Below are 11,514 nucleotides of genomic sequence, written 5' to 3'. Positions count from 1 at the left end.
TTGATGAAGTAGTGTGTTATCAGCAGTAGATAGTTGATGAAGTAGTGTGTTATCAGCAGTAGATAGTTGATGAAGTAGTGTGCTATCAGCAGTAGATAGTTGATGAAGTAATCAGCAGTAGATAGTTGATGAAATAGTGTGTTATCAGCAGTAGATAGTTGATGAAGTAGTGTGCTATCAGCAGTAGATAGTTGATGAAGTACTCAGCTGTCAGTAGTTAAAAGCAGATATCGCACTTCATTAACTTTCAACTACTGATAACACTATACTTTATCAATTATAGCACACTACGGTACTGCATGCATGCATCTCATTAACCATAATACTTCCACTGATGCAAGATAGCATATTACGTCAACTATTTACTATATAGTCTATCATAGTATCACTCATCACAGTATTTTTTCTTCACCAACTTTCTATAATAGGCCTCCTTCTGATATATGATTAAAGTACAACTACAATTCTGGATGTCGGCACACTTTGCCTATCTTATGGTATATCTCTGGCCCCGCCCCGCCCCACCCAATTCAATGGACAAAATCTTGTCAGATGGAGTGGAGTACTAGGGTGAGATACAGAAGGGGGTCATACTTTACATTATAGGCCTATTGCATGCATGTTTCACTCGCCTATCCAATATTTTGATAGAGCACGCATTTCCATTGTTTAGTACAAGTGTGCCAACTGTTTTTTCAAGATTGCATCAACAAAAGCGAACTCTAATAATTATTCAACCACATTGTCTCTCCCATCTCTCTGTATTTGTTTCTGGCTCAATAATTGTTGACACAGAAGGAAATTATTCTATTTTTCACCAAATGTTGACGTCTTTTATCAAATTTTAATCTTCTCAACACAACTTCCCTAGAAGATTATATTTACACAAAGATGCATATTTATATCTTATATATTAAAACCTAAAAAATACTAAAAATAATCAAAGTGTTGTTTTACATAAAGAGGAGTAAAATGCTTAATGAGGTCCAAATTAAAAAAACAAACAAAACAGAAGTCAATATATTTAAGGGGGTGGGGTTGAAGATTAAAATTAAGGTTAGAAATATGCTGGGGTTTGCGAGAGAAGGGGGGCATGATGATATTCAAGGTGGGGCAATTTATTAAGATTGGATGAAAATATTCAAAATTGGCAAACAAAGCTCAAACATCTAAAAACAAAAAAAACCGGTTAGTATTCAGGGATGTGTAAAAAGAGGAGAGGGGATGGACAAGGTGTCCCGCGGGGAGCTGCTCATTGCCCCCCCCCCCCCTCCGTGACGCAACTGCCACTGTGTTTCGAAAGTTATATCTAGTATATTTACACGCTTTAATGTTTAGATAAAAACATCTAAACACATAATCATATTGACATGTTTAACTTTCTAAACACCAATCTGTCCTCGAAAAACTGGCATTGCAGTGTGATATATCCAACTCAGATTACTTTGAATAAAATCACGATTTAAACAACTTTTGTCATGTTTCAAGTTCATCTCAGAATTCATACAGAATCTTGATCTGTTACCATGGTTACTATAGGTTCCTATCTATTGCGTAAGTCGTAATTTATATACAGCTATTCCAGATGGCGGGTATTGCTCTGCATCACCGTATGAAACCATCAACCTCCTGCCATCTGCTGTAAACATTAGACTATTTGGGTCATTTGGAATCTTAACTGGAATGGTCCCCAGATACTCGCCCGACAAGGAAAAGCAGCAGATACGCTTATTGTAATAGGTACAGGTACAAATGATGTCATCAAACCATGTTAGACTACACAGTGGCATCAATGTTTTGATTTCAGAAGGGGGCTTGATAACTTGTAATAAATTTCCGCTATTATCTACGATATGCACTGCCTGTGTTTTGCTAGACCAGTCGCTTAAAATGATTGTACCCTGTGACGACACTGCGAGACAGTAGGGAGTGATGGCGACTTGAAAGCTACCAACATGGCAACCGTCTTTTGTATGTTTGCTTACATATTGTTGCTTAATTTCCCCTACAAACAACTGGTCTTTTCCACCAATTCCTAGACTACATAAATTAGTGTTTTCCGTATCTGATGCTTTTCCTTGTGGTGAGATTGCTGCCCATTTACCCCTATAAAACCCATTTTTACTGTAAAACTTTACATATTGTGTTTCGTCCGTTAAAAAGTAAACGCCGTCCAAACTAGCGGTTATGTAGGATGGCAAAGTTGACGTTTCAGGTTTGAGTCCGCGTTTAGTGTCCAAGTCAAATTTACGACATCCATCGGCGCTGTAAACCATCACCCGCCCAGCGTTATCGGCGACAGCAATATCGCCTGATTTTGGGTTTACTGCGATTCCGCAAGGTCCGATCAGCTTCCCAGACCCATCGGTGTCCTCGACTATCTTCTGTTCAAGAACCCATGGTCCATGCAGCAGTTGACGTTGTTTCGTGGATTTTCTAATTGCGTCTGCTTCTGCATTGGTAATCTGTTGGCATGATTTGAGAACAATAAAATACACATTCCGTAAATACTTTTATAGGAAAACGTTCAAATATGACAAAAGTCCTCACGGCTGCTAGTTTAGAGGGCGCACGTGTTAGAATGAGGTTTCCATAACATAATTTTTTAAGTGTACCGAACTGTGTGTAAAAATAGCTAAAAATATTGTATCGCTGGACCTATTGTTGGGTATTGTTGCCCCTCCTAAGGAGTACTTTGCTATCAGCAGTAGATGGTCGATGAAGTAGTTTGCTATTTAGCAGTATGATGTGCTAAGGAATATTTTCCCTCCTTTCGCCTTGCCAAAAATGTTTCTGGCCTTAAATCATCCCGGGGATCCCAGCCCGGGTATACACATATATTGCACCACCCCTTAGGCAGCAAATCAACCTTTTATATTTTGGTCCTGAAAGTAAAGGATTCCCATAAATAATTCTTTTTGATACTGGATGATCTGCTTGTACAAGACGTGTATTGTGAACTGGTACCGGGGTAACTTTTAAAGAGCGTTGCATGTTTGGAGCAACAAGTCATGCTATGATATCAATATCGAACATTGCTATTATTTTCTTAATTTTTGTCAAAAAATGACTGCGTTTTTCTATTAAAAAAAAATGTATAGACCAAATGTGAAACAAGACACTTACCACTTTCAAAATATGGTCCATTTGGGGTCTTCTTGCCCTGTTCACCTCCCAGCATTGTCGCATCAGAGCAGCTATTGCCGGAGGACAATCAGCCGGAATTGGTGGGTGCTCGTTGTATCTACACACCCTCCAAATGATACAGTGGACATCTACACCCTTAAACGGAACTTCTGTTGTCCACAATTCCCAAATTACAACACCATACGAAAATATATCGTAGCTGGGAGAGAGTTCTAGATCTTTCATGAGTTCCGGTGCCATAAATCCATAGGTTCCTCTGCCCGTTGCATTACGTTGTGTGGCGTTTAATTCCCTGGCTAAACCAAAATCGGTTAACTTTAAAGTATTTTCGGCTGCTATCACGTAATTGTCTGCTTTGATATCTTTATGCAAAATTCCCATCTTTTGAAGATAATCTATTGGCCGACCCGCTTCCTTTGACCATCTATAGAACAAATCATCGGGTAAACGCTTGCCGTTTTGTTTGTCTAAGTATGCTCGCAAAGAACCACCACTACAAAGTTCTAGTATGAGATATGAGAAGTCAGGTGGTTCATCAACCACACCAATCAGTTTCACTATGTTCTCATGGTCTAGTTTAGACATAATTTCAACTTCGTTCACTTCAACTCTGCATAATTTTTTCGCAGCAACGTGCTGTGGACTTTTGAAAGTATATCTTTTCCATTTAGCTTTATAGACCGTGCTAAATCCACCTCTACCCAGTTCCTCTCCAAATCGCAGGTCCGATCGCTTGATTTTTGAAAGTGACATCATTTGAAGGAAGACAATAAGTCTTACGATTATCTGTAAAACAAAATAGGGATAATGAGAGTTACGAATCGATTGTTTTCAAGCAAAGGTGTTTTATGTATCGTCATGGTACATAGGCCTACATGCGTTCATAGACCTAAAGTACAAATAAATCATTACAATATGCTAATTTTTATGACTAACTCGACATATTAATACCTTTGCCTCACAAAAAAGTATTACAAGAGACTGTAGGCCTATACTATAAAAAGAAAGAAGCTATCATTGGGAGCAATTTTTAAAATATTATATTACATATATCAAGAAAAAAACCCTAGCATAATGTATTATATTCCTACCTTTTTCAACAAGTTCAGCCACTGCAATCAGCTATATGCCAGCTAAGGGTGTTATCATACCAGTATCAGACCAACTGGGTGGAAATGTAATGTTTGGTGTACAGTTTGTCCGTATTTGAATAGCTCAATCGGAAGTAGCTAAAAATAAGTGACAAACAGTCTTTGTTTGTTTTGATTTGTACACCTGTATTATTTGTATGGTTATAGAAATGGCCTTAGGCCCCATACAAACAATTCAAGTTCATAAGTCCGTAAACTATGAAGTTTAGCGCCATATAATCGTTCAAGTGTGGCACTCCTTATGCTTGATAAGCAATTATTGTTGATATAGTAGTAATATTATAACAATACTAATCAAATATTTAATTGAACTGCTTTAAATAATTGTAATGTGATTAGTACAAATAAAAAATGTAAAAGAAGTTTAAATATCTCTGCCACAACTTTTCAAACAATTTCTATGAAACCAACTTTGACATATAGTTATAGAACCATTTTTTTGTTGTTGTAGAAATTTGAACAAACACGAATGTCCAATTCTGCATGCAAATAGTCCACGACTGTTTTGCATGTTGTCGGCTTGTCACACTGTGTAAGTACACTTTTTCACCTTGCTCTCACACAAAAAGTCCACTTTCCCGAAATCGGCTCCCCCTGCTCTCGAACCAACAGGTCCACTTTCCCGAAATCGGCTTCCCTTGCTCTCGAACCAAAAGGTTCACTTCCCCGAAATCGGTTTCCCTCCAAAGATAACACGACGCATCTAGTTGCGTTGCGCTGCGTTGTTACACATTTGAAAAGTTTTAGTATATTTACCGTAGGGTGGGCCGCAGGAGTTTGGGAGGGGTGGTCAGGCATGTTTGCGGGCGGCGCGGCGACCGAACGCAGACATTGATTTATCAGGCAACTATTTCATGATGGTTGTTTTATTATATTTTCTTCTCCACATTTTAGTAGCAGATAATCTACATTCTAATTTATGAAGGCATATCATGGGAGGGATACGTTTCTTAAAGTTTAAAGTCGGGCCACTCACGCCCATGTCAAAACTGTGTCAAATGATCCACCAGGGCTCGTGTCATTCCACTTTATTTCTGGATAGTCCTCAACTTTAAATTGGAAGGCGGTGAGAGGGTGTCAAAATATAAACAAAAACGTCACAATATGCAGGTGACAGGTGATACAGTTCAGCAAACTAATGTACACCAACAGCAGTGTTGGAGGACTCGGGACTAAGACTCGAGTCCTTTTTTCAAGGACTCGGACTTGGGACTCGGAAGCTAAGGACTCGGACCCCAAGGACTCGGGGACTCGGCTTCGAGTCCTCCTCGAGTCCGGCAAAATAGGGTCTTTTTAGGTCTTTTATTTTCGTTCATTGTAAACTTCTTCTTATGCTTGATCAATGATCACATGATTAATTTAAGTAATTTTGCATGCAAATAAATTCAGTTTGTAAATAAAAGTACAACCAAAAAGCAAGATTGCTTTCAGTTAGCCTATATCTTTAATTGGTTAAATGGATTTTAATCATAATCGTTTGTTTTGACATGACTGAAATATTATAGAACTAAAATTCTGCTTAAGTATATGCCTACGTTGATAAAGAACTGGTGAAAACCCCGGGGCTTGAATTTGATACATAAGGACTCGGACTCGAACATTGAGGATTCGGACTCGGACATGGACATCAAAAATTGGCAGGGACTCGGACACCAAGGACTCGGACTCGGATGACGAGGACTCGACTACAACACTGACCAACAGGCCTATGTAATGCATGTATTGTAATCATTAGTTCTGCGGTCTGCACTGGTGTACAGGACGTGACTCATAAAAATAGAAATGAATTCATTTATCAAAGTTGTATTGTTGAAAAGAAAAGCAAGTCAGCATACAATATATTCGCGGGAGATTTTCCACACACGCACTGTGTAAATTAAACTATTTGTTATTATTATTATGACGTTTGACATTGGTTTGAATGCGAAATGCAACCAGATTACATGGGGTCTTTTCACGAAGTTCTACCACTATACGTACCAGCTTACACTCATTGGAATTGCAAAATGGGGATATATTATTATAGCGATACCTCTCAAGAAGAAACAACAAACTTGATCTCAAAGATGATTTCTCCTGGCCTCTCATATGGCTAAGTAATGACCCTTTTTTGAAGACAGCAACTCAATATTTATTGCACAAAATTTTTGATATAAAATAAGATGAAAGAAGTTCAATTTTGTTCTGCATCTTGGTATCTATTTATGTAAATAAGCCAACTTGTTACCATGGTAATGTCCTGAACTTGCACTGATCTAAATCTATTGAAAATGTATGTTTTGTACCTACAGCGGTATTGTCATTTATATAACCAGTCATGCGGAGACCGCCATGAGCATAATATTGGCTTGAATAGCCTTTGAGTGCACCTTGGAAATGTTGCAAAGGTCATCATGGTAAACATTTGTGGCTATTGACACATATAAGGTATCCAAATGTACAGAAAATAATCAAATATTTCATTCCGACTTCCAAAAATATAGGGACTTGCAGTCCTAAACACATTTGTAGGTTGTCCGAAGATATGGGTAGTGGATATCATACATATTAAAGCTATGCAAGTTTAGGTTGCAATTGGACTTGAATATTCAAGCGAGACCATTTTGTTCATTTTCAGCCTATTTAACAAGTTAGCCTTAAATGACCTGAGAATGTGACCATCATTATATGTAGGCTCTTGAGTCCGGTAGAGCAAATACAACTTAAATTTGGTTGCAACTGGATTTGAACTTTTCATGCAACCAAATTTTAACTGAAAGTCTAACATTAAATGGTGTTTTACGAGTTCCCCTCAAATGACCTTTGAATTCAATATGTGACCCTGAACTCCAAAAATACATGCAGGCTCACATATTAAGGCAGCTGTGACCAAAGTTTGAATGTTCAAAACTTAACAATAATTATTTATTCAGAAAAATTAGTGCTGTAATTTTCTGGAATCTGGAGTATTAAATGACACACACAAACAAAATAACAATGAAATAGAACCATTTTTTTTAAAGCAAACATCATAGTTTACTTAAAAACTCAGGTAATCACAAGAAAAAAAAATCCATATTTCATACAAAGTTAAAAAGATATATCACATCAATTTACATTGTACACTGAGACTGATAAATACACAGCTGGTTTGTATACCTGTACATAGGAGAAAATATATACAAATGTTTGTTTTTTGTTTCTTTGTTTGTGCTACATATGCATAATGCTGCTATTAAGCAGCTTAGTATCTATAACATTTCACAAAGCAAAAACAGACATACTTCTGCTTTGTAACCATACAAAATATCAGCTCACAGTTTGAAACATTTGCTACGCAATTGCAAAAAAAAAAGAGTTTAAAACTGGAAAATTTGTTTCCAATTGCATAATATGCTTGCAAATGGAATTGCAAAATTGGTTTGCAATTGCAAAATATTTGCAATATATTTGAAATTGCTATTTTTTGGCAATTACAAGACTTGTGTAATTGCAAACTTGGTTTGCAATCAAAAAATGGTTTCCAATTTGTGTTTCTAGAGAAAATCAGGATACATGAATAAACAAGGTCTAACATTCAAGAGTTATCCATAAAATGCTTTTGATAAAAGAGTCACGGATTCCATACTTACCGTATTTCGTCAAATAAACGCCCCTGGGGGCGTTACATTTTCCCCAAGGGGGAGCGTTTATTCAAGGTCAATTTTAGAACGATATTTCCTGTTAAAATCATTAGGTAAACTTAAAACTCACGCTAAAATGACGAACTATGAACTAGAAACACTGACTTCTGGTTCACTTCCGAGTTTCCAATCCAGATTTTCGCCAATTATTGACGCTATTATCGACCATGTGGGCAACTTGGTAAGCTTACTACACAAGATAGCATGGAAATATCGGCATTTTTGAAACATCTTGGTTGAAAAAAGTGGTGGGGGGCGTTTATTTGAGGGGGGGGGGCGACTATTTGACGAAATACGGTAATTACTTACACTACAAGATTCCTATTGCGGTCACCTGCACAGGTACACCATTGCCAAGGTACCTGACTGGTTCACACAGCATACCTACCAATGCTGGTACTGCCACAGACCCACCAGCAGTGGTACTGCACTGGTACTGCAGTACCAGCCACGTAACTTGGAGGTGGGGTACCTAAGCAGGTGGCCACAATAGGAATCTGTTAGTGTACCTGGTGAAGGTCAGATAATAGGCAATGAAACATATGGAATTACATCAATTACAGACAGCATCACAAAAGCTATGTAATGCTAACTGTAAAAGTGGAAATTTTTATGCCATTAATTTTTTGTGCTCTGCCAATTTTGAAATGTTTCACATGTTCTTACGTTTGTGATTCTAAGGGAACAAACCAAAAGATAGATGTCCTGTAAATGAAACTAGTTATATAAGGGAGGGAGGGAGTGAAAATGTTGATTACGTTTCTCCTACACTCTTATAAAACATCCATGATATTGTGACCCACTTCTGGTTTCGTTACGATGTGGAGGGAGCGGTCAAATATGGAACAAAACTAGTTACATTTATAGGATGTTATTATCTTTCGGTTTGTTCCCTAAGCTTCCTTACATTTACTTATGCACAAAAGGAATATATTCGCATAGATATTTTGATGGTAGATGCTTTGAACATAAAAAGCACAAAATTATAGGTAGCATGAAAATTTCCACTCTTACAGTTCATGAAACCCAATTAATTTTATTCTCCACAAAATATTTTTTGTTGAGGAAGTTAATTTTGCAATTTTATTCTTCCCTTTACACTGCTTTGTAAAATTAGTGTCAAAATTGGGCTATTCCATCTGAAATCCACACCCCACCCCATCTCAATCCAGCTACTGCAACTGGAGACGGAGGGTTCCCATGACCAAAGCACTCAACCCACTGCCGCCAATCACAAGTCGAGGAGCAGTTGCAGCAGACTGAGAGAACTGACAACATAGTATGTAGGATAGCCTGGGCTTGGTAATCCCAACACCTTCAAGGCTGTGATGCCAGATAGTGGCCACACCTGGCCACAGTTTTCAATCTCTCACCCTTAAATTCCAGTTACAAAATCCAGTTGACTTTGAAATAATTTGGCCTCAAATTAGAAAATAATATTCAGAATTTCACATTCTTTTTTAGTTGGGTCCGATTTCTCGAAGCTTGGCTAGTGGTCAGGCTTCATAAACCTGCAGGTTAGCTCTCCAAATGTGGATCCATTTTTATTGATTTATCTTTCTAGCTGATGTACGATTTGATATTGTAAGCATTGGTATAAGACTAGGAAGCCTGGCCACTAGCCATGCTTTGAGAAACCAGCCCTAAATATTAATCAATATCAGGCTTTGCTGAAAAACACTGGACAAATACTACTTTGATCACTATGCATGACAATCCAACATATAACATTATTATGTTTTGATGGATCCAAGTTGTGATAATATTGGATCCAAAACATAATAATGATAAAATTGGATGCTTTACGCCCAATATTTATTGGTCTCGCTATGAGTTGTAAAATATTGGACTCGACTACGTCTCGTCCAATATTTTAAAACTCATAGCTCGACCAATAAATATGAGCTCAACCGATCCAATTTTATATCATAATGCATAAAGCTATATGTCCATATTCTTCGTTGTAATCCTTTGCTAACCAAGCAACACAATATATCTTTTTAAACATTTTTCAAAAACATTTAAATATTGGGCTATTAAAAGATTAGACTTTTTATTTTAAAACATTCTATATCATAAAAGGTTTCTAAAATGTTGTCAAATGATTTTTTTTTCTAAACATTTTTTATTGCAAACATTTTGAAAGATGTTTTGTTAGAATATTTTGAAAAAAAATTGTAACCTTTCTACCCAGACATTTCAATGTTTTCTAGCAACCTTTATACACACTTTTGAACTTGATATGAAAATATTCTGTGTTGGCTGGGGATACATGACAAACCTTCCGTATCCTAAGGCGACAAAAAACAACAACAACCTGGTTTTACAGGCTGACGGACTTTTCAAGTAGGGTTTTAAGATCCTCTGGATGAGCAAATCACTGAATAGGCCTTTAATTTGCATTGGCGGAAATGATTTTTAAAAAGTCATTGAAGTAGAAATCAGTTCCCCAGGCCTAAATAAAAACCATAACCTACCCTCTCTTGAGGTGTTCTCACTAAGTCAGTGGCAATTCATACTGGCAATTTGATTGCATGGTATATGTGGTATGTGGACTTGCACCATGGTCACTGTGAATGGGGAGAGGCAGTTACTGGACTTTCACAATCAATGGACAGGCACCATGAAAAATTGTAACCTTTCTACCCAGACATTTCAATGTTTTCTAGCAACCTTTATACACACTTTTGAACTTGATATGAAAATATTCTGTGTTGGCTGGGGATACATGACAAACCTTCCGTATCCTAAGGCGACAAAAAACAACAAAAACCTGGTTTTACAGGCTGACGGACTTTTCAAGTAGGGTCAGTCTCTTTTTTTTTCTGGAAGTTATAATGACCCTAAAATGTCACTGAAAGTTTTAAATCTGGCAAATTTTTTTTGATTTTTTTGCAAACATATTTTGAAAATATTCTGAATTTTTTCAAAATATATTTTGACCAAAAATTAATTGATTTTACATGATTTTAGCAAGATTAAAAAATCCTCCCAAACCACAAAATCTGGGTCGGCCAGGGCCAGAAAACAGGTGTTTTTTTAAAAGTTGCCTTGGGGTGGATATTTGAACTAGGTACTATACATATCCAGCCTGTGATGAGCAATATTAAGTGAAGACAAAATTGGGCACAATACCAGAATACACTTACCGCCCTGTGTTACAATGCACTTTTCTCCATAAAATGCACTTTTCTCCATAAAATGTACAGTGGCGATGGATATAACAGAATTATTCCCAACATTGAAATTGCCCAAAACTCCATATAAACTATGAATTCTGTGTAAACTAGCCAAGATCCTATAAAGAAGAGATATCATTTATACAAAAATAACATGAAATGTTTCTTTGATTTTAATGCAAACTACTCTACTCCTATTCTTTAGTTCAACTCAAGTTCAGTAGTGACAACAATGCTTTTTTGCAGTTGCGCTGCAAACATGCCAACAAACCGCCCTTGTACTTGTGCGTGTACACCGACTTCAATACTGCAACCAGCAAAATAATACACACCTGCGTCACTACAGAACTTGAGTTGAACCAATCTTCTACACCA

At 37.1% G+C, this 11,514-nt stretch overlaps 1 protein-coding gene across 1 annotated transcript; it reads right to left on the bottom strand.

The window, feature by feature from the left end:
- Positions 1-981: 981 nt before the first annotated feature.
- LOC140138189 (uncharacterized) lies at positions 982-4,334 on the bottom strand. The gene is made up of 3 exons (XM_072160111.1): positions 4,239-4,334; positions 3,127-3,933; positions 982-2,465 (listed from the first exon to the last, which is right to left on the bottom strand). The coding sequence occupies exons 2-3, from the start codon at positions 3,901-3,903 to the stop codon at positions 1,548-1,550; spliced, it is 1,695 nt and encodes a 564-aa protein (XP_072016212.1). The 5' UTR covers positions 3,904-3,933; positions 4,239-4,334; the 3' UTR covers positions 982-1,547.
- Positions 4,335-11,514: the final 7,180 nt, after the last annotated feature.

The sequence above is a fragment of the Amphiura filiformis genome, chromosome 17, assembly GCF_039555335.1.
Source record: "Amphiura filiformis chromosome 17, Afil_fr2py, whole genome shotgun sequence".
Classification (NCBI taxonomy): Eukaryota; Metazoa; Echinodermata; class Ophiuroidea; order Amphilepidida; family Amphiuridae; genus Amphiura; species Amphiura filiformis.
This window is presented reverse-complemented; position numbering and strand designations above follow the sequence as displayed.

Coding starts and splice junctions, on each gene's coding strand:
- LOC140138189 (XM_072160111.1), bottom strand. CDS start 3,903: ATGATGTCACTTTCAAAAATCAAGCGATCGGACCTGCGATTTGGAGAG. Junction 2,466..3,126: donor TGGACCATATTTTGAAAGTG/GTAAGTGTCTTG, acceptor TCATGCCAACAG/ATTACCAATGCAGAAGCAGA.